This window comes from Bos grunniens, chromosome 14 (assembly GCF_055505025.1).
Source record: "Bos grunniens cultivar Pamir isolate PY7600 chromosome 14, Bosgru_T2T1.0, whole genome shotgun sequence".
Lineage (NCBI taxonomy): Eukaryota > Metazoa > Chordata > Mammalia > Artiodactyla > Bovidae > Bos > Bos grunniens.
The window spans coordinates 20,248,213-20,270,434 of record NC_141178.1 but is presented as its reverse complement, the minus strand read 5'-3'; the positions used below and the strand labels follow the sequence as shown (position 1 = coordinate 20,270,434).

The window sequence follows — 22,222 nt, the reverse complement described above, 5'->3', positions numbered from 1 at the left end:
TATTTAGATAAAATCTATAAAGTCTCTTTCACATTTTCTTTTTGGTACTTACCATTTTGTTGTTGTCTAAGAACGACGACGGTCCACCCCTGCCCCCAAAGAGGAGGAAAAGGTGAACGAAGAGCAGTGGTCTCTTCGGGAAGTCGTTTTTGTGGAAGATGTTAAGAATGTTCCTGTGGGCAAGGTTTGTTCCAAATATCTAAGAATTAATCACTAAGTGAACTCTAGTGGTATCGATTATCAAGGAGTTTGTGGTTGGTGAGTGCTCATCAGCCCTGTCCTCCAGGCTGCCTTGTCTGTCACCTCTGATCTCTTGGGCCCCATCCTCCCACCTGATGCACTGTCTTTGTCCTGGACAGAGGAACTGATGATGCTGCTGCCTGTCCTTGAGCGTTAATGGTGATAGGCTGCTTTTTAAAAAATGTTATTTTGAAATAATTTTAGATTTACAGAAAAATTGAAGATAACATTTTTTGGTACAGTGTATCCTTTGGGACTAATAATACACCATTTTCATGGAGTTGATCTTTCATAACATTTATAAATCTTACTACTATCTTTAAGCTTCCACTTTCTCTTCTGTTCTTCCTAGAGTGAGGGTCTCGCTCTCTGAGAAACCGAATGGATAGAGTTCATCAGCTGGAATGTTATTAACTTCACCTTTATCTTCACACATTCTTAATACAAAATGGGATGATAGCTATAGAGTATCTGCAGTGTACATCTTTTCCGGATGGCGTTTTACTTTCTTTAATGTGATGGTCTTTCCTTTATACTTAAAGGACCGATAACTTATGTCCTGCCATTTACAAAGGCCTTTCTCATATACTATTCCATTTGGTTTCTTTAATAGAACTCTAGTTTATGGGCACCTTTTTTTTCCTCTAAGAAGAGCCCACTGGCTTAAAAGAAGTAAGTAACAAAAGTGGGACTCAGGTATTCTGATTTCAAGTGCTGTGCTCGGCTTTGTGTGCATTGCTCACTCTTATGGTGTCCATTATGGTAGCTACTGGCCAGGTGTATGTAGCAAATTAAACTTACTAAAATTAGTAACATTTAAAAAGTCAGTCTCCAGTCACATCAGCTCCATGTGCTCAGTAGCCACTTCTGGCTAATGGCTGTCATGTTGGACAGCATGGATGTAGAGTGTTAGACCATCATCATAGAAGTTCTTTTGCACAGTGGAGTTCTAAACTAATAACGAGGGAGGGTAGGAGGAATTTGTGGATTGTGCTTGATTGCTAAACATCCACATGCTAATCACTGGTTGTGTGGGTCAGTTTTCCTACAGAAAATATGTCTTGGATATAGACATCAACGATAAATTTGTTGAGTGTGTTCAGATTAATTTTATAACTTTATGATCATTGAAGAAATATACTCATAAGGAATTTAATGCCTTCAGTGTTAAATTTACTCAATAATATAACTTGCATATTGATTTCATATGAGTTAGTGTTAACATTTATCATATCTACCTGTATTCTAGGTGCTAAAAGTGGATGGAGCCTATGTTGCTGTAAAATTTCCAGGAACATCCAGCAATACCAACTGTCAGAGCAACTCTGGTTCAGATGCTGACCCTTCTTCTCTCCTGCAGGATTGTAGGTTACTTAGAATTGATGAACTGCAGGTAAGTATGAAGGAGTCACCCACTCACCAGTTGAATGTTGGGACCTTGAGCATATTACAGATTTGAGAGCAAAATTCATTTTTGTGTCACACAGGTTGTCAAAACTGGTGGAACACCAAAAGTTCCTGACTGCTTCCAGAGAACTCCTAAGAAGCTTTGTATACCTGAGAAGACAGAAATATTAGCAGTGAATGTGGATTCCAAAGGTAAAGGTTTTGTAACTTTTCCAACTGGCGTACTCTATGAAGTGTAACAGTATGGAATGAAATGTGTCTGTATTTGAAATGTGACTGGGGATATATAATTTGGTGGGTACTTGCCATTTACTAAAGATGTGTAACAAATTTTTTTTAACATCCGTGTATTTCTGAAGGTGTCCATGCTGTTTTGAAGACTGGAAATTGGGTACGGTACTGCATCTTTGATCTTGCCACAGGAAAAGCCGAACAGGAGAATAATTTCCCTACAAGCAGCATTGCTTTCCTTGGTCAGAACGAGAGGAATGTAGCTATTTTCACTGCTGGACAGGTATAGAGGCTTATTTTTGTTTTTGAAAATGTATATGACAACATCAGCTTTTTTGTGAAGCTGAGTTTGGTTCTAGTTTGCTTGTTATTAAACTAGAAGAATTTAGAAGAATTAGAAGAACTAGAAGAATTAAACAGAAGAATTTAGAATACTCAGCACATTTTTAATATTAAGTTTCTGTTTGGTCACTGTTACAAGCATATGTAAAATGTAATTTAAAAATAAATACACCTCTTGTAAAAATCAGACATGTATTTGATTGGGAGCCAAACTTGATTTCCCCTCTCTTATAGGAGTCTCCTATTATTCTTCGAGATGGAAATGGTACTATCTACCCAATGGCCAAAGATTGCATGGGAGGAATAAGGGATCCCGATTGGCTTGATCTTCCACCTATTAGTAGTCTTGGAATGGGTGTACATTCTTTAATAAATCTTCCTGCCAATTCAACAATCAAAAAGAAAGCTGCTATTATCATCATGGCTGTAGAGGTAATCTGGTTTTTTAAACTACTTAGCATTTCAATTGAGAAGACCCTGCTGGAGTCTAGGGAGACAGTTTTCAGTAGAGTATTTATTGCCCCTTCCCTATAGGAGCTAAGAGTATATTAGGATAAGAGAGAGGAGTATGCCGTTGGTCACAGTGTGATACAAGTGTTGGTAAGGCATGGACAAAGGTGTAGAAGCACAGAAGGGAGGGGTTAAATTAGACTGTGACTGGAGAGGCTTCTCTGAGGAGGTGTTACCCAGACATAATTTGAAATAGTCAGGTAGGTGTTTCCTAGACACAGGATAAAGGTAGGAGGTGTTATCCCAGGCATGAAGAGTAGCCTTTGTGAATCTCAGTAATATATTGGGAGAACTTATACATTCTTTTGATTCTTTAAAACTAGAAGATAGGGCTCATATGGATCTATGAGTGGCAACTGATAAGGCAGGGAAAGGGATTGGGGTGCCTTGTGTATTAATCTACAGGACCTGAACATTCCCCTGAAAGCTAGGAGGAGAGGGTTTTAAGCTGCTGTATTTTTTTGTTTTTGTTTTTAAAGAAGATGAGCAGTGGATGGAGAAGCAGCAGAAGTTTAGAGACCAGATAAAAAAGCTAATGTAATTATTCATGTTAGAAACAAAGTAAGCTTGAAGTCTTGGAAATGAGGAGGGGATGGACTTAAGAGATCTTAAGGAAGTAGAAGCTTTGAAGCTTGATGACAGGATGGCAGCAGTAACGAAAGGAAGGGGTTATTAAAGCTTTGATTTAGGTGTGGTTGATGGGGAGATGAGAAATAGGAGAAACAAATGGGATAAGGCGAGATGAGTTTAGTTTTGAACACACTGTGGTTGAGATGTTTTTATTTGTTAGATGTGGAGGCAACACTGCTCTAAGTTATTGGAGCAGTTTGAGCAGAGATTGACCTGATTTGCCTAACATTTTCAGAATACCACTGCTGACATGCTGAGAATACATGGGGGATAGTTTGGAAGTAAGGAGGCCAGTTAGGTGGAAGGTGCTGTTGGCTTGGCCCAGAAAGTGGAATGATGAGTGACTTGACTCTAGATATACTAGAAATGTTTTAAAGTAGATCCAACAGGATTTACTTATGGCCAAATACAGGGTGTCTCTTAGAGGAAGTAAGAGGGAGAACGGTTTTGAAGAATGATGTTGCCATTTATTGAGATGAGGACACTAAGGATGAATGAAGCAGGTTCAGGAGGGTAACATCAAGTTTGTTTAAGTTTCTTTTGTTTTTGGCTGCACTGGGTCCTTGTTGTGGCACAGAAGCTTTCTTGAGCTGTGAAGCTCGGGCTTAGTTGCCCCACAGTATGTGGGATCTTAGTTTCCCAATCAGGATGGAATCTGCAGATTCTTATCCACTAAACCACCACGGAAGTCTCTAAGTTTTGTATTAGATTATCTAAGAGGAGTTAGTGAAGAGAGAGTTGGGTGTGAAAGTTGGAAGACCAGAAGAGAGAGGACCAAACTGGAGAAGTGTATTTAGGAGCTGTCTGGATATCTGTGATATTTAAAGGAATTAAATGGCATGAGATTACTCAAGTCTTGGAGAAGGAAAAACCTAAGGACTTAGCCATTGGAGTAGTCTCAACATTTAAATGCCAAGAGATAAAGAGGAACCTGTATAAAGGGACTGAGAAGGAGTTGGAGGAAAACTAGAATGAGTGTTGTCTTGGAAGCTAAGCCAAGAGCATGTGTCAAGCAGGATGTGTTGTTTCAAGTGCATCATGTGGTGCTGTAGGCCAGTGAGCCTTCACATCCTTTAAAAATTCTTGATTTGTTGCCAACATTCCAAGTCACAGGATTTATATTTAAAATCAGATTTTCAGTTGCTCTTAAAAAATTAGAAGACCTGATGACATTGGGCCATCACAGAACATTAATCTGCTCCTTTCAGGGGGCTATGCATGGTCTCTCCAGTTCATTGCAGAGAATGTTTAAAATTTGTTGCTGTGCATTCAGTGTCAGTCACCATTTATTACGTGGTTTATGTTACCTTGTTTTTTCAGCCAGCTTCCTCCATTCATTTTATACTATTCCAAGTGCTTCTGTAGACCTAATAATTCTATGAACCCTGCACTTTGTCAGCGTCTCAATGGTAAAGATAAAACATGCTGTCATCCTAGGGGTAGGGATGAAGCGTGTCATCATTTATCTTTGTACCTCATTTACCAGGACTTGATGCACAGTAGACATGCAAGAAATTTTTGCCAAACTCTGTGTCTTGTTGGACTTCCCAGGTAACTCAGGTAAAGAACCCATGTGCCAGTGCAGGAAACACAGGAGACGTGGGTTTTATCCCTGAGTTGAGAAGGAAATGGAGGAGGAAATGGCATCCACTCCAGTATTCTTGCCTGGAAAATCCCATGGACAGAGGAGCCTGGCAGATTATAGTCCATGGGTTTGTAAAAGAGTCACACACGACTGAGCATGCACACATGCTGCCTTTCGTTATAAGAATAAGTGACAGTATATAGTGATGCAGAAAAAACTGTCTTGCTCAGACATAGTAAGTGAGGTATTGATACTGTCAGCATAATGGCCACTGCATGGTCTAGCAGGTTGGAGATGAGAGCTCCTATAGAGTAGCTGCTTCCAACCAGACGACCGATTTGTTTGAAAACATTCGATATCACAGCCATGTGCAGCAAAATATCTTAATTTTAGTTATTTCAGAATGTACTGTGCTTTTTATTCTTTGGAGAGGTTTTGACATACTCTCTCAGTGTATTGATTAATGCGTGTTTGCCACTAGATTTTGACAAGTTTAGTCCTTTGTGGCCCACCTCATGTTCTTAAACTGGAGTTTGTAATTTATGGGGTCCCTTCAGAGCCGTAGTCAGTCCCACACTCCAAATGGCGTGTCTCACATGTGTCACATACTAAAAACAGTTTTTTTGGTAATTTGTAAAGAGGTGGCAAGTTCAGAAGCATCTCTCTTCTTTCCTTTGTATTTCCATATATTCTTTTCCCACCTGCTTTCCTCTAGTTCCTAATTTTAGTTAAATTTTCTTATTTTCCGTAACCTAAGGCTTCACATTCAGTCCAGTAAGTACCCTATAACTATAATTTACATGGTGAAAAAATACATTTCAACTCTTTGATATATTAATGCTGTGTCTTGGTTTGTTTAGGCTGCTAAGGTCGGAGTGACTTAAACAACTGAAATTTGCTTTTCATAGTTCAGGAAGGTGGGAAGTTCAGAATCAAGGCATGGGCGGATTTGGGGTCTGATGTGTTCTTTCCTGGTTCATGGATGGCCGTGTGTCCTCACACAGTGCAAGAGGGGAGCTCTGGTCTCTTCAGGCCCCTTTAAGGTCACTGATCACCTTCATGAAGGCTCCATTCTCACGACCTAATCACTCTCCAAAGGCACTACCTCCAGATACCATCACCTTGGGGATTATTAGGCTTCAGCATGAAGTGGGAGGGAACAGATACTCAGTACCTAGCATGCTGTTTCTCAGGTAGAAAATGGTATGATCCATAAGTAATTTATCATTACTACCTTGTCTTTGACAATGAAATGTGTATTTAGCTGTCACCTTTGGGGAGGTGCATCTGTCGTGATTCTGGGGAGGTAAAGGTTTTCGTTTTCATAGTGTGATGTAACCTTGGAGCACACAGGAGGGTGAGAATAAGCTTGGAGTGAAATGTATACCCTGCGCTTGATTGGCTAACAATAGTAATAGGGTTCTAGTTTGCTATTTGTATATGACGTAAATAAGAGTTCTATAAACTACGATCTGTGGGACTTCCCAGGTGGCGCTAGTGGTAAAGAACTCACCTGCCAACGCAGGAGGCTTAAGAGATACGAGTTCAGTCCCTGGGTCGGGAAGATGCCCTGGAAGAGAAAACGGCAAGCCACTCCAGTAATTCTTGCCTGGAGAAAACCATGGACAGAGGAGCCTGGCGGGCTGCAGTCCATAGAGTCGCACAGAGTCGGACATGACTGAAGCAACAGCACACACACAAACTGCCATCTGTAGGTCCAGTCCAGCCTCTCCCATTCATCATTTGCACACTGTGTATCTGACTGATTTCCTGCTGCAGTTACTGAGTTGAGTTAGTTGCAGAAGCTGAAAATATTTATTGATCCTTTGCAGATCACTCTTCCATTCCTGTCAGTTGTTGTCTCTGCTTAAGGGTATCTTTAAGTTCAGCTTCTTTTGCCAGGTCACCTTAAATTGTCTACTTTCTGCAGAGCCGATTTTATTATTGTGTTGGCCATGTGAAATTTTTGACATGTGTATTGTGGTATGCAAATGCATTGAAGTTTTTTTCCTAATTTGTCTGAGCACAGAAACAAACCTTGATGCAGCACATCCTGCGCTGTGACTATGAGGCCTGTCGACAGTATCTTATGAATCTTGAGCAAGCGGTGGTTTTAGAGCAGAACCTACAGATGCTGCAGACATTCATCAGCCACAGATGTGATGGAAATCGAAATATTTTGCATGCTTGTGTATCCGTTTGCTTTCCAACCAGCAATAAGGAAACTAAAGAAGAAGAGGGTGAGATTAAGAACTATAACATGATCTTTAAAAGGAATTTTGGGCAGTTTTGAAAGTAGAAAAATTACTGAAAGAAAAGAAAATCACTGTAAAGAATTTGTGTATGGCTTTGTATATGTATTTTCACTTGGCTTTGTAAAATCTTGGAGTTTCAGAAGGTAACATTCTCAAAAGGTAAAAATGCCTGTTCTTTTGATAGGATGAGTATATAACATGAGTAAGTAAATTTTTCATCAGTGTGTTTCTTTTGTCTTAAATTCTCTTCTCTTTGTTTAGTACAAAACTATATACATAGAATCCTTAAGAGCTTGACTGGTTTTATAATTACAGGTGACTTTTATTACCATGAGACTTATTTAGCAAGTTAAGTCAAATTATATGGAGGCAACTTTTATCCCAGTTTTTAGAATGTAGAGGAGAAAATGAAATAGTTTTTAGATGTTTTTGGAGAAGTAAATAAGCTTTTCTTTTTGCCATAAAGTTTTTAATTGGCTGATTAAAGGGAGGAAACTGAAAACCTGAAGTGCAATTGTGTAATTCATAATGGTTTTCCTTATTTTGAATTCTACTGATGACATCCTGGTAGCTACATTTTTGAAGAGTGGTTTGCGAGTTTCTGACTTTTTATTCATTATCATTGACTGACTAAAGGATTCTAAGCAGTGTAGAAACTAAGACTGAGATACTGGTATGTCAGTCTTTTCTTCCTTGGTAGTGAGAGCTACATTTCCTCCTACTTGTGAATAATACTTTTTATCTTTGAGGTTGAAAAGTAAGGCAGAATAAGGAAATAATTCATGTTAAAAGTCATAGTTCAATGTAGCTTAAGTGTTTATTCCTTTGAGGAGGCAAAATTAAGCTGTTATCCCTAGTATGTGAATTAGAACACTAAAACAGCAGTTAGCATTTGATGGCTTGTACATACTTAATCTCTTAGTTATTTTTTGAAGTTTAAATTGATCCTGATTTTTTCTCTTATGTTTCAGAAGCAGAGCGCTCTGAAAGAAACACATTTGCAGAAAGACTTTCTGCTGTTGAGGCCATTGCAAATGCAATATCAGTTGTTTCAAGTAATGGCCCAGGTAATCGGGCTGGATCATCAAGTAGCCGAAGGTAATGTGATTTTTACCAGGGAAGTTCAGTTGATGGAAATGTAATCCAAGTACAGAAGGAAACGTATCTGTTACTTCTCGTATACATGAATTGGTGGGTCCTTTTGTTTTTTGTTCCTACCAATATCAGTCTGGGAAAAATATTTGACAGTATCTCATATTTAGGTATAGAATAGTAGGACCTAGGATCTTTAAAAAATTTGAGGTAATTTAGACAAGTAGTTTAAACTTGATTCTTTGAATGTGTTTTAAATTTTTCGTCATTCTTTTTTCCTAGGAAGTTATTTTCTTTAGTTGGAGAACAAATAATAATTGAAAGAACCTCAATCTTTTATTTTCAGATTGTTTACTTAGCTCAGTCTCTCAGATGTACTAATGATCTGGGAAGAAAAGAAAAGCTGGTGTATATTATGAATGTTCGGTATTTAAAATTTTCAGGCCTTCAGAGTTCTGGGATGGACAAAACTTACAACACATTAAAAATTACTAGATGTTTGAATAGATGAAGACTATAAAGAGTTCAGGATATAGGTGTTTCTTTTTTTACCTGAAGAGAAAAAGCACATTTATATTAGACATGAGAGCCAGAATTCTTGGATGCTTCACAAATCATTAATGTGGAAGCACTGCTTACTCTGCTCATGTTGTAAAGTCAACTTAAAATGAAGACTCTCTTTGCCTATTTGCTGTTCTATATTCAACTCTCCCTTTTAAAAATGATTCTTCTAAAATTGGTTCCAACCTGAGAGCGTCCCAGGTTCAAAAACATTCTGAGGTGAGATTTATCAAAAACTATTTATGGATGACCAAATTATAATTTAAAACCATACAGAAACATTATCTAGACTATGCAAAATGGAAATTATCACCAGCTTATTTATTCAGGACTTCACTAGGCAGACAAAGTGTTTGGTCTAAAATGGAAAGCGACTTAAATTCTTCATGAAGAAATTAGTGTCTGAATTATTTCAGGTATTTCATTTCCTCAGGGAAAACACAGGTTGAAATCAAGTTGGACTCTGATATGGTTGTCCAATACCAGTGCTGCCATCTTTTTTCATGTAAGGATTATTTTGAAGGCAAAGACTAAAAGGAGCTTCAAGAGTGGGTGATGTGTTGCTCACAGAAATAATTTGCAGAGTAAGCTCCTTTGAGGCATTTGCCGAAGATTTCACTGCAGTGCTCTTAACCAGTTCAAACTCAGGGCTGCCGGTTGAACAGATGAAAGCACAGGAGTCTTATTATCCACGCCGGGCAGTAGGAAGTCCACAGACTCTGCTTCATTGAAGTGAAACCCTCCTCTAGCCTACAATGGATTTTCTAGGCGATGCCCCTTGATGATTATGCAGGCTGGGATTCATGAGCTGTAAGCTCAAAACCGATGCAGTTTCAATATTGAATGGAGTACTGTTAAATGCCTTCAGATGATGATTTGACTGAGAAGTTTTGTTATGTGACTGAATAGTGCCTGAGTTCAAAGGGCAGATTTAGTGGAAGGCTTGATTGATGCATCTGATTACAGGTGTATGTACTCTAGAGATTATTAATCTGGAAGACACATGACCTTCGCTTTTTTGTCACAGTGGTATGTTTGAACATGACTGGATTCTAAGGCTTCTGTAGCATGGATATAACGTGCTTACAAAGAGGAAATTACATCATCCTTGAATTCTTCCATATTGTCAGAAAATACGATGACTCCAGGCAAGCCTATACGAAGAAATGTCAAAACTCTGAATCTTAGCAGCCAAGGTGGTATCTCCTCAGTATTGTCCTCAGCCACTGAGGATACAGGTGAATCTTCATGAATTGTGTACAACATCTTGAAGAATAATTTTCTTTTTTTGTTTTTTGTTTTTTGTTTTTTTTGTTTTGAAAGAATCGGTAAGAGGAGCTGGGCATTGTATTTAAAAATGTTCCCGAGACCTAATGAAGAAAAGAGGTTAAGGACAATTTTTTTAAATGACAAGGAATGACCCCTCATTTAATATTGAATTGACTACATCACAACAACAAAGTTGGGAGTTTGCAAGTTCAAGATGAGACTATGGTCTCAGTTTATCTTCATACTTAATCTGCTCTAAGCTAGAGATTGGAAAATAGCCCATATGTTTTGTTTGGCCTGTGCAATGTTAAAATTTTTTTTTTTCTTTTAACATTTGAATGCCTTTAGACGAGCATGCACACTTCTAGTTTGCCATGACCCCCTACTTCTTACACCTAACTGTCCTTTCCTCAATTTATTTACTTTCCAGGCCCAGTAGGCATTGCGTTTGTGACCCTGGTGTAAGCCTTCTTGATAAGCCCAAAACATGCATTTATTTTCAGGTGATTTGCACTGCTTCCCAATTATTGCTGACTCTTTCTCTCTCTCTCTGTTTTGAGTAAGACACATCAGGACACTAAATGTCTGTGTTGAGCTTAATTACAATTGTGTTGGAGCATCACAGTGTGAACAGTCACCCGGGCGGTGCTGTTTGGGTAGCACTGCCAATGTCTGCGGGTGATGTCTTGGACAGGAAGTGACCTTGACTGAAATAAATCACTGTGCCCTGCTCCCCTCCATATTATAAAAGCTTCTAAATTGGGAGAGAGAAGACATGTTACCATAAAACAATTAACTGTAGGTATTTTTTAATAGTGCATACTATAATGACTAACATATTTTTTAGACATTAAAATTTACTTTGCAGAATCTTCCAAAAAAGTTACTCTAACGAAAGATATATTATCATATACAAGCCTTATAAAGTAGGTATGTTCCTGAAGGTAGCTTCTAAAAGATATTTTGGTAAATGCTTTAAAAATTTTTTTTCTTTATGAAACTGAAAGTGTATTGGTCTGGAGAAACACATTTACCCTTGGATTAAATTCAAGCATTAATACAAATTACTCCGAATTACTTATTTGCAGACATATAATGTGTACGTGGTAAGATGTTAGGTTTTTCACATCAGAAGTGTCATGTCTTTGGGATTAAATCTGCCTAGGAGAAAGAAGTCCCTGATGTGTGGCCTGGCTTTTAAATCTAAATTCTTACTTTTTATTCATTTAAAAGCTCTAAAATCATGGCCGAGTGAAGGGATTTGCCTTATGCGCTCTCTCAATTGCTGCTAGTTCTTAATGTATTAATTTTGTAGCTTTTGTAAGCTTTTATTCAGAGGTACAGATTTTTGTACAAGTAATACACTAGTTCCCGAATGAAGTCTTGTGTTTGTGATTATTTTTTAGTGATGTGCACACCTGTGCCATATTTTTTTCTGTATAGCAGGAAGAAAAATATATCCATGCCCAGACAGTATTCTAATAACATATTTTATAAGCTCCAATTTCATTATTTGATTTCCTTGGGATGAAGTTGTACTGTTAAAAAATTTTTTTTTGTAAAAAAAAAATTAATCTAAATTGGTCTTGTTTGAAAACTACTTACTGTGTGGATATTAGTTCACTTGCTTTTGAGATCACAGAAAAGGGATTTGGTGGGGTAAAAATATTGGTTTTGTGCTAATACATATGTTTTGTTAATGTATATATTAAACTTAATTCTTACTGGTAATAAGCAGGGGACAGAATTTTTTGTTTTAAGGTTCAGGTGTTCGTTTATCTTTACTGTATAAAAGATTATTTCTAATTTTACTTCACCGCAACTTTTGTTCCCTGTGCTTAAGTTTGTGTGGGAGCTTAATACAGTGGTTTTAAGTGCTGAACTCGGTTCTGGGATCCCCCAGTTGAATTTCTGTTCCTTGCTGACTTATTTCGTGATTCCAGAATTGGCATTTGTGTCACTTTCCTGCTTGGAGTATTTGCTTGTAGAACAAACTTTGTTCTCAGATGAGAAGTTCTGTGCACCTTATTGTTACATTTAGACATAGTAGTGAGCTCTGATTTTGTCCATGTTCTTCTAGTTTGAGATTACGGGAAATGATGAGACGTTCGTTGAGAGCAGCTGGTTTGGGTAGACATGAAGCTGGAGCTTCATCCAGTGACCACCAAGATCCAGTTTCACCTCCTATAGCTCCCCCTAGTTGGGTTCCTGACCCTCCTGCAATGGATCCTGGTAAGACCTGTTATTTTGTTTAGTGTTAAACAAAAAGATAATGTCATGAAAGAAAAGAAACATTTCAGTGGGGTATTTAGAAATCTGAAATAGTTAAAAATTGGCATAAAGAGTATTATAACTAGTCTATGAAGATGTGGTTTAAGGTGTTTGTAAGTTAAAAATTAAAATTCTAGAAAGTCTTGTTAGATAGCCCTCTCCTACTGAAATATGTATTTCTATACTGATAAGAAGCCAATTAGTATTATATCAAGTCAATAATTTGTCTAGTGTGTTCATCCTCTTATAGTTTGGGAAAAAAGTTTCCACTGAAACCTCTGTCCGATTTGACCTTTGGCTTGCAGAGAAAAGCCTTAAGGCCAGTTAAATGAGCATGGTAGGGATATGTTTCCTATAATGATGTACATCCTGCTGTTCTGTTTACTGAAAGATGGTGACATTGATTTTATCCTGGCCCCTGCTGTGGGATCTCTTACCACAGCAGCGACTGGCACCGGTCAAGGACCAAGCACCTCCACCATTCCAGGTGAGAATCTCTATTATTTTATCTACCTGTGTATTTGGAAGATAAAGTACACACTTTGTATATATATATTTCTAGAGATCTACACTTTATCTCAAGGAGACTTTTCTTGGCTTGAAATATGTCTAATCCTCTGACTTACCTTCCATATGTCAGTGAAGTTAAGGTGTGTATGGGCATGCATTTCATCAGTTGAGATTTGTAAAATGTGTTAATATGTTTAAATTTTCTGTCATGAAGTTATTAACTTGTTACTAATACCAGAATATTGTTTTGGTGGTATATTTTAAAGATCCTTGGTATGTTATTCTAGAATAGTCTTTCACTCTTGTTTTGTATACTCTTGTTTTGTTACCAAATGGATGTGCTTAATTACAGGTCCTTCCACAGAGCCAGCTGTAGTAGAATCCAAGGATCGAAAGGCCAATGCTCATTTTATATTAAAATTGTTATGTGATAGTGTTGTTCTGCAGCCCTATCTTCGAGAACTCCTCTCTGCCAAGTAAGAAGTTTAATATACTTTTGAGATAAAGATTTGGCTTAACTCCTTTTTGTGTTGTTAGGTCAGTCTTTTTGCAGTATATGGAACAACAATTATCTTAATTGAATTTAAGATAATTTATCACAATTTAGCATTGTATTCTCTGTTACTAACCTATCTTTAGTGAAAAAAGCTTTCTGAATATAATACAGATAAACTAAGTGAATACAGGGTGTATCTTTATATGTTAGATTGATCAGGGTGTATATTTATTTGTTAAAAAGATCACAGTATAGTTACCCGTAGATGTTGAATCCATAAGTTAGTTATATCACTGTCACCTGGAGAAGTTTAAAAATTGTACAGATTCTTTCCCAAGCTTTATACTAGAAGTATGACTTTCTTGGTAAATATTCTGTTGTAAATGCTCATTAACCATTAATAGGTTACATCTCTACTTTTAGTATGGTTGTTTATCTTCCTTTACAGACTCATAATTATATAATAGTTACTAATGATTATAACAGATTAATAGTTATTAATCTGTGCCAAATTCTACTTGCATTAATTCTTTTATTCTAGATATAACTGTCTGGAGTAGATAGTTTGCAGGAACTTGCTCAGGATCCCAAAACCTAGTGAGTGGCATAGCTGGAATTTCAGACCTGGTCTGTGTCTTTTTTACAGAACTGAAATTCCCTTATGCCTAACCCTTATGCCACTTTTCCTACTTAAGTACAAGAAGATGTTTTGAGTTTTTTGTATTTTTGAGGGCAAGGGAGTTTTCCTGTTTAAGCCTTACTACTCTTAGGATGAGAACGACCACATTTATGAAATTTTGATTACTTTAATGAAGGCTGCCCCATTAGTAAGATAAAGTCTTTGGATTGTAAATATAGTTATTACTACAGAAGCATCTTACTAATTTGTAGTTTGAGGCATAGATAAAAATATATATATATAGACACACACATACAACTTTCTGCTTTCATTTCAGTTGTCATTTTTGTTGCATTTATGGTATTTCTAAGTATATTATCTTTTTATGATTTTCTCGTGGTGGTGTCTGAAAAGTTATTCTATGTTCTTGTTCCCTTTCTCTTTGTTATTAATCCATCTTGTATTTCTGCAATTAATTTCTTTTTCGCTAGTCCTTTATTTTAGTACCCTCAAAACGGTTTACTATTTCCTCTTTAAGAAAATATATATCTGGAAAACACCGGATTAATAAACTGATGTGTTAATAAGCTGATATTAAGACAGGTGGTGTTCTTTTGCCTGACATTTAGGTGAGAAGTGTAGAGATTATCAAACTGGCCCTTTTTTGCTTTTTTTATACTGCAAAATAGGAGAATTTTCCAGAGTTGCTAACAGTTTCCTGTGTGGTGTATTATTTACCATGGAGATAACTCAGTTTTGTTTTGTTTTTTCTTAGTGCAGTAGAATTGACTTAAAATTATATTTGTTTCGGGTATACAACATACTGATTTGATATTTTTTTCATATTACAAAATGATCATAAGTTTAGTTACCATCTCCCACTATAGAAAGTTATTGCAGTATAATTGATTATAGTTCCCTATGCTGTACATTCAGAGAAGGCAGTGGCAGCCCACTGCGTTACTCTTGTCTGGAAAATGTCATGGATGGAGGAGCCTGGTGGGCTGCAGTCCCTGGGGTCGCTGCGAGTTGGACACGACTGAGCGGCTTCGCTTTCACATTTTACTTTCATGCATTGGAGAAGGAAATAGCAACCCACTCCAGTGTTCTTGCCTGGAGAATCCCAGGGACGGGGGAGCCTGGTGGGCTGCTGTCTATGGGGTCTCACAGAGTCTGATGTGACTGAAGCAACTTAGCAGCAGCAGCATGCTGTACATTAGGTCCTCATGACTTATTTATTTTGTAACTGAAAGTTTATACCTCAGTCTCCCTCACCTATTTCACACATTCCTTTAACCCACTCCCCTTTGGCAGCCACCAGTTTGTTCTCTGTATTTGTGAGTCTGTTCTGCACAAGGCTTCCCTTTTCTCCACATCCTCGCCAGCACGTCTTATTTGTTGTCTTTTTGATAGCAATTCTGACAGGTGTGCAGTAATGTCTTACTATGGTTTGGTTTTGATTTGCATTTCCCTGATGTCTAGTGATACTGAACATCTTTTCATGGGTCTTTTGGCCATCTGTTACATCTCCTTCGGAATAATGTCTGTTCAAGTCTCCTGCCTAGTTTTTAACCAGATTGGGGTTTTTTTTGATGTTAAATTGTATAGTTTGGATATTAACCCCTTAATGGATATGCCATGTACAGACATCTTCTCCCATTCAGTAGGCAGCCTTTTCCTTTTGTTGATGGTTTCCTTTGGTATTCAAAAGCTTTTTAGTTTGATGTAGTCTTATTTGTTTGATTGTGCTTTTGTTTCCCTTCCTGAGGAGACAGAGCCAAAAAAAACCCTAAGACCAATGTCAAAGAGCATATTATTTTTGTTTTCTTTTTTCTTCTAGGAGTTTTATGAGTTCAGGTCATACATTTAAGTTTTTAATCCTTTTTGAGTTCATTATATATTGTGAGAAAGTAGGCCAGTTCGATTCTTTTGCTGTTAGCTGTCCAGTTTTCTCAGTCCTGTTGATTGAAAAGACTGTCTTTTGTTCTTTGTATATTCTTACCTCTTTGTCGTGGATTAATTGACCATGTAAGTGTGGGTTCATTTCTGGGTCCTCTGTTCTGTCCCATTGACAGAATGTGTCTGTTTTTGTGCCAGTACCACACCATTTGATTACTGTAGCTTTGTTAGTGCTGCGTGAAGTCAGGGGACATGATGCATCTAGCTTTGTTTTTTTTTTCTCTCCTCAAGATTGCTTTGGCTGTTTGGGATGTTTCATGGTTTTGTTTTATTATTTTGTGGAAAATGTCATGTCTGTTTTGATAGAGATTGCGTTAAATCTGTAGATTGCTTTGAATAGTATGGTTATTTCAGTAATATTAATTCTTCCAATCCATGAGCAAGGTTAATTTTTCCATTTGTGTCATCTTAAATTTCTTTCATTAGTGTCTTACTGTTTTCCACGTATAGGTCTTCTACCTTCTTGGTTAGATGTATCCTAGGTAGTTTATTATTTTTGATACGATCATAAGTGGGACTGTTTCCTTAATTTCTTTTTCTGATAGTTTGTGGTTAGTGTATAAAGTGCAACAGATTTCTGCATATTACTTTAGTTTCCTGCAACTTAATTCATTTATTTGTTCTAATTGCTTTTTGGTGGCATCTTTAGAATTTTCTGTATATAGTATATATCATCTACAAATAGTGATAATTTTACTTCTTTCCAATTTGGATACTTTTTTGTTTTTTTTTTGTGTGTGTGTAATTGCTGTGGCTAGGGCTTAAAATACTTGTTGAATAAAAGTGGTGAGAGTGGGTATCCTTGTTTGGTCTGAGAGGACTTGCTTTCAACTTTTCACCTTTTATCGTGATGTTAGCTGTGGGCCTGTCAGTGTATGGCCTTTATTATATTGAGATGCATTCCCTCTATATCCACTTTCTAGAGGGTTTTATCATATGTTAAATTTTGTCTCAGTCCTTCTCTGTTTCTACTGAGATGATCTTACCATTTTATTTTATAATTTGTTGATATAGTATATTATGTTGGTTGATTTGTGGATATTGAACAGTACTTGCATCCTAGGATAAAGCCACACGTGCCCGCCCCCCCCCCAACACACACACACACACACACACACACACACACACACACACACACACACACTTCATCATAGTATATAATCCTTTTAGTGTATTGCTGGATTTGGCTTGCTGGTATTTTATCTAGAGTTTTAGCCACTAGACCAGGGAACCCGTGATTCAGTGTCATTCTTGATAATCATTCTGTTCATATTTTCTATTTCTTTCTGATTCAGTCTTGGGAGATTGTATGTCTCTCGGTTTATCCATTTCTTCTAAGTTGTCTATTTTATTGGTGTACAGTTGTTTGTAGTAAGTCTCTTACGATGCTTTGTTACTTGTTTGGTATAACTTCTCTTTGAATTCTGATTTTACTTATCTGAACTTTTTCCTTGGTTGACTCTGGCTAAAAGGACACATAAGTATACTTTGGAGTAACAGGAGGGAGAAATGTGTTCATTATACAGAAAGCAGCCTTATGAAGATTAAGTTTGAGTAGAACCATGAAAAATAGGGAGAAGGAACAACAACATTGAGAAGTATGAGTATTTTAAGAAATCATAATTCATCCAGTTCGGAGTGAAGGATTAGAAGAGAACAATTGCGAGTGAATCTGGAAAAAAAAAATGGGTCACAATCACCACTTTGGTCTCTGTTCTTTGAGCTTCAGTGCTCTGAATAACTGCCTTTGTTAGACTGTAATATTATCAAAGTGGTGGTATAAAAGAGATTAAAATAGGCAAGAGTAAAAAGGAGAGTCAAGTCAAGTATGTTTTATATGTTTGTTATAACCTTTAATGTGTGTGTTGCAATAAACTGAATTAAAGAGTTGTTGAAAGTGGAAAAGAAAGATGCATTAAAACATGGTTTAGGTGAAAGACTTCATGAAGAATCCACATTTTTTGTCTGAAGTTACTTGGGACAGTGATACTGTTGGGTGACATAAATAAGTTAGATAGAGAGCGGTTTTGAAGAGAAAGATTATTTGAGTTTTAGATATGTTGAATGTAAAGTATCATTGGGAAATCTTAAATAGCCTTATCAAATAAGCAAGTGTAGATGTTGGAACTGAATTATTGTGAGAGAAGTGGTAGTTGCTATAATGGAAGAGAGGGAGGTACAAATGGCTGAGAAACTGACTTTTGGGAAATGCAAGGGTCTAGAAGGGAATAGAAATTCAGTGAAGAATATTTAAAGTACATTTTAAAGTGAAAATTCTTAGTAATAATAATAGCTAACACTTACCGAATACATGTGTTTTGCTAAGCAGTCTGTTGAATTGAAGTAATAATTCTTTTATTCTTCCTCAAAATTGTATGAGATAGAGCCTGTTACTATGCCCACATCTAGAAAGTATTAGTTTACTCCAGAACCCTTGCTATATTCTTTAAAGTCACTAAAGCCAAAAAAGGAAAGCGTGGTTTAGAGACACAAAGATTCCACAGAAGTGACTTTCTTAAGAGATAATATGAGATCAGAAAATATCACCAATGATTTTCTTTGAGCACTGACATTATTTACTAAAACATAACTAGTTTTTTGTTTCATCCTGAACATATGTTTCTTTTATAATATCAGGAAGGAAAATAATTGATACTATTTTTATATACAATTTTTCTTATTTTAGGGATGCAAGAGGTATGACCCCATTTATGTCTGCTGTAAGTGGCCGAGCTTATCCTGCTGCAATTACCATCTTAGAAACAGCCCAGAAAATTGCAAAAGGTAATTTATTTCAAGTTCTAAATGAGTTGCTTATTTTTTAATTTGACTAGATTCTCTTCTATAATTGATTAGAAACTATCAAGTTAATTCTTTTGTGTATATGTATAAAATTCATGTACTTTTTTCAAGCATATATTGTCAGCCTGTTAATTGGTATTGGTGATAAAATTTTATGGAAAGAACAGACCAGATGTCTTATTGTTCTTTCTGACTGGGATTTACCGCCTAATAGAAAGTGTTAAGGAATATCAGTTCTTGCCGTCCAGCCTTTAAAAGATTCAGTAGTTTTGTGAATCTGTAAAAGTTTGACTATCTTTTGAAAAATAGTGGCTGTGACTAATTTATGTGATTATCTGTATAATTTGTTCAGTAGAGCTAGAACTTGAATCTTAACTGCATAATGTAGAGTTGAGCACTTAGATGGCTGATGTTTGATGTATTTCTATTGTTCTCTTGTGTGGTTATGATGTAATTACACTTTGCTTTACTTTGCACCAGAATTGACTGGATTTCTTTGCAATGTTAACTTTGTATGTCATTTTATTTTATTAATATGTAGTAGTTTCTGATTTATACTGTGAACATGTTAGAACTTTTCCATTTGAGGAAAGTAGTGCTTAAGTTCTTTCTTGATGTGTGAACTACTGTGTTTTTAATCTTAGCTGAAGTATCCTCAAGTGAAAAAGAGGAAGATGTATTTATGGGCATGGTTTGCCCATCAGGTACCAACCCTGATGACTCTCCTTTATATGTCTTATGTTGTAATGATACCTGCAGTTTTACATGGACTGGAGCAGAGCACATTAACCAGGTAAGTTATTTTACATTTACCTATATTTGTGCTATCTTCAGATTTTCTTTTCTTCTCTTTGACCATCACTGGAGTTATAGCTCTTAGCTTTGGAATTGGAAGTCTAATGTTTAATTATGCTACTTTTTTTGGATGATATAAATTATTTTTGCTCTTCTGGTAATTTTTGATTCCCATTTGTGTATCCATTTGTGACTGTTTCCAGAGCATATTAATTTTGCTCTACTGTTGTTGTGATTGAATTTAGAAAATACCAGAAATAATCCTTTTGAGATATACATATCATTCTTTTAAAAAGTATATCCTTTTAATTTTAGGATATTTTTGAGTGTCGTACTTGTGGCTTGTTGGAGTCGCTCTGTTGTTGTACGGAATGTGCAAGGGTTTGTCATAAAGGTCATGATTGCAAGTGAGTGCGATTTTAGTTTCTTAATGCTGTAAACTACTTAGATTCATACTGCCGTATTAAAAATAGCCTGATATGCAAGAAATATGTGATCATACATTGTAACTAGGATCAGTCTTTTAAGAAACATATATATACAGAATGTTTTTGTCTGTATTCTCCAGCCAAAGTCTCAGGTCCCCTGTAGTGTGGTCTGTTAGCTGGCATTAAGGCATTAAGGGAGTCATGGTTTGGCCTGTGCCTTGTTTATTTCTTAAACTAAATATAATAACCTTCATCTAGCAATAGAGTTGCTATGGCTAGTTAGTTTTCACACTCATAGACCTAAGAAGCATAAAATACCCCAGCACTAACATTTGCAGTGCCTCAGGGTCTCAATAGGGACATCACCTATGGCTGTGCTATAGATGTAATAGTTAATAGAGAACTGGTTTGTAAAAACCATCTATTGTGCTTTAAAATAAATAAATATGTGGGAGAAGTGGAAATTTTTTTATAGATACTATACTGATACTTATAATTTTTATTAAAAGAATTCTGGCTAATATGTTTATCTTATTTAAATATCTCAAAGTGATAATCTGCTTATTTACTGATTGCTTACTAACAAGTGCCGTCACTGTGCTAGATACTACGTGGTGGTGGACAAAACAGTTAAGATGCCTCGTCTCTCGTACTGCTTTACAGACTGTATACCACTGAAGTGATCCTTGCTGCATTATTTGAAAGTTAACAAGGTTTCTCTTGAGTTTCAATGAGTTAGGCCTCTGTAATATCAGTATAGGCCTTTGTATTTTTTAAAAATTTCTGTGTTTGTATTTGTATATGAATTCTTTCTAGACTCAAACGTACATCACCGACAGCCTATTGTGATTGTTGGGAGAAATGTAAATGTAAAACTCTAATTGCTGGACAGAAATCTGCTCGTCTTGATCTACTTTATCGCCTGCTCACTGCTACTAATTTGGTCACTCTGCCAAATAGCAGGCAAGTCGTGGGATTTTTAGGGCATAAATTAAGTTGTGAAAGCACAGCACAGGTAAATAGCCTTCTTCCTCATAACAATGTTCTGTCTTGCAGAGGAGAGCACCTCTTACTCTTTTTAGTGCAGACAGTTGCGAGGCAGACGGTGGAGCACTGCCAGTACAGACCGCCTCGAATCAGGGAGGATCGTAACCGGAAGACAGCCAGTCCTGAGGGTGAGTTGATTTGACGCTTATGACACCCAGGAAAACCAGCATGTGTATTTCTGCCTTACCCACAGTTTCTTCTTTTCTTTGTAGATTCAGATATGCCTGATCATGATTTAGAGCCCCCAAGATTTGCCCAGCTTGCTTTGGAGCGTGTTCTGCAGGACTGGAATGCTTTGAAATCTATGATTATGTTTGGGTCACAGGAGAATAAAGACCCGTATGTATCCATTGAAAGTTTTTTAGACTTGTTTCCTGTGTTAGTGTAGGCAATTACAGTGCATTCTTTCTTTCCCCTCAAGTCTCAGTGCCAGCAGCAGGATAGGCCATCTTTTGCCAGAGGAGCAAGTGTACCTCAATCAACAAAGTGGCACAATTCGGTTGGACTGTTTCACTCACTGCCTTATAGTCAAGTGTACAGCAGACATTTTGGTAAGTCCTTTGAATGGTTATTTACAAGCACATGAAAAGGGCACGTGTTACGTAGTTTCCCAAAATTTTACTAATTCAAGCTCCCATGGACCAGTAAGCACTAATCAAATACTACATTAAGGGGGATGGAATTTTGGAGGTGATTTAAATTTCTCATTTTAAATCAGTCAATCAGTGAGAGCTCCTTTTTTTCATTCTAAATACAAATCCTAGAGTGTATTAAAAATACAGTATAAAAATGTGTGAAGCAGGGTTCTAAATTAGTAATAACTCAATGCAGATTTTTAAAAAATATCTCCTTTTGCTATGAATTTAGAAAAGAATATAAACTGTTAAACCCACTGCTGGAGAGGTTATGGAAAAAAGAACATACTTATACACCGATGAGGAGACCCTTCTTTTGGTACTCCTTTGGAAAACAATTTGGCAATGTCAGGAGCCATAAAACTAACATTGCCCTTAGAAACTGTCCTAAAGAAGTTATCTATGATATGAGAAAGAGAAACATTATGTCACAAAACAATATGAGATGGACGGGATTATGAATTCATCAAAATAAACATCTGAGTCTACTTTGATGTTTTGTTAAGTATCCTATATATTGAGTGAAGTATATTCTTTC

The 22,222-nt window shown here is 36.7% G+C and overlaps 1 protein-coding gene across 16 annotated transcripts in view; it reads left to right on the top strand.

Moving 5' to 3' along the window:
* Nucleotides 1-22,222, top strand: part of UBR5 (ubiquitin protein ligase E3 component n-recognin 5) — a 137,696-nt gene that overhangs the window by 80,527 nt on the left and 34,947 nt on the right. For 8 of the 16 annotated variants that reach the window (XM_086336216.1, XM_086336214.1, XM_086336211.1 and 5 more), the window contains exons 16-32: nucleotides 72-184; nucleotides 1,490-1,633; nucleotides 1,728-1,839; nucleotides 2,007-2,161; nucleotides 2,455-2,652; nucleotides 6,975-7,185; nucleotides 8,172-8,298; nucleotides 12,203-12,354; nucleotides 12,785-12,880; nucleotides 13,256-13,379; nucleotides 18,664-18,761; nucleotides 19,424-19,572; nucleotides 19,890-19,981; nucleotides 20,819-20,965; nucleotides 21,059-21,177; nucleotides 21,262-21,388; nucleotides 21,471-21,600. In XM_086336216.1, coding sequence (XP_086192342.1) covers nucleotides 72-184; nucleotides 1,490-1,633; nucleotides 1,728-1,839; nucleotides 2,007-2,161; nucleotides 2,455-2,652; nucleotides 6,975-7,185; nucleotides 8,172-8,298; nucleotides 12,203-12,354; nucleotides 12,785-12,880; nucleotides 13,256-13,379; nucleotides 18,664-18,761; nucleotides 19,424-19,572; nucleotides 19,890-19,981; nucleotides 20,819-20,965; nucleotides 21,059-21,177; nucleotides 21,262-21,388; nucleotides 21,471-21,600 — 2,294 coding nt within the window. Of the gene's footprint in view, nucleotides 1-71; nucleotides 185-1,489; nucleotides 1,634-1,727; nucleotides 1,840-2,006; nucleotides 2,162-2,454; nucleotides 2,653-6,974; nucleotides 7,186-8,171; nucleotides 8,299-9,880; nucleotides 10,092-10,435; nucleotides 10,921-12,202; nucleotides 12,355-12,784; nucleotides 12,881-13,255; nucleotides 13,380-18,663; nucleotides 18,762-19,423; nucleotides 19,573-19,889; nucleotides 19,982-20,818; nucleotides 20,966-21,058; nucleotides 21,178-21,261; nucleotides 21,389-21,470; nucleotides 21,601-22,222 lie in introns of those variants that run through there. The other 8 variants (XM_086336221.1, XM_086336218.1, XM_086336220.1 and 5 more) reach the window with 3 other exon arrangements.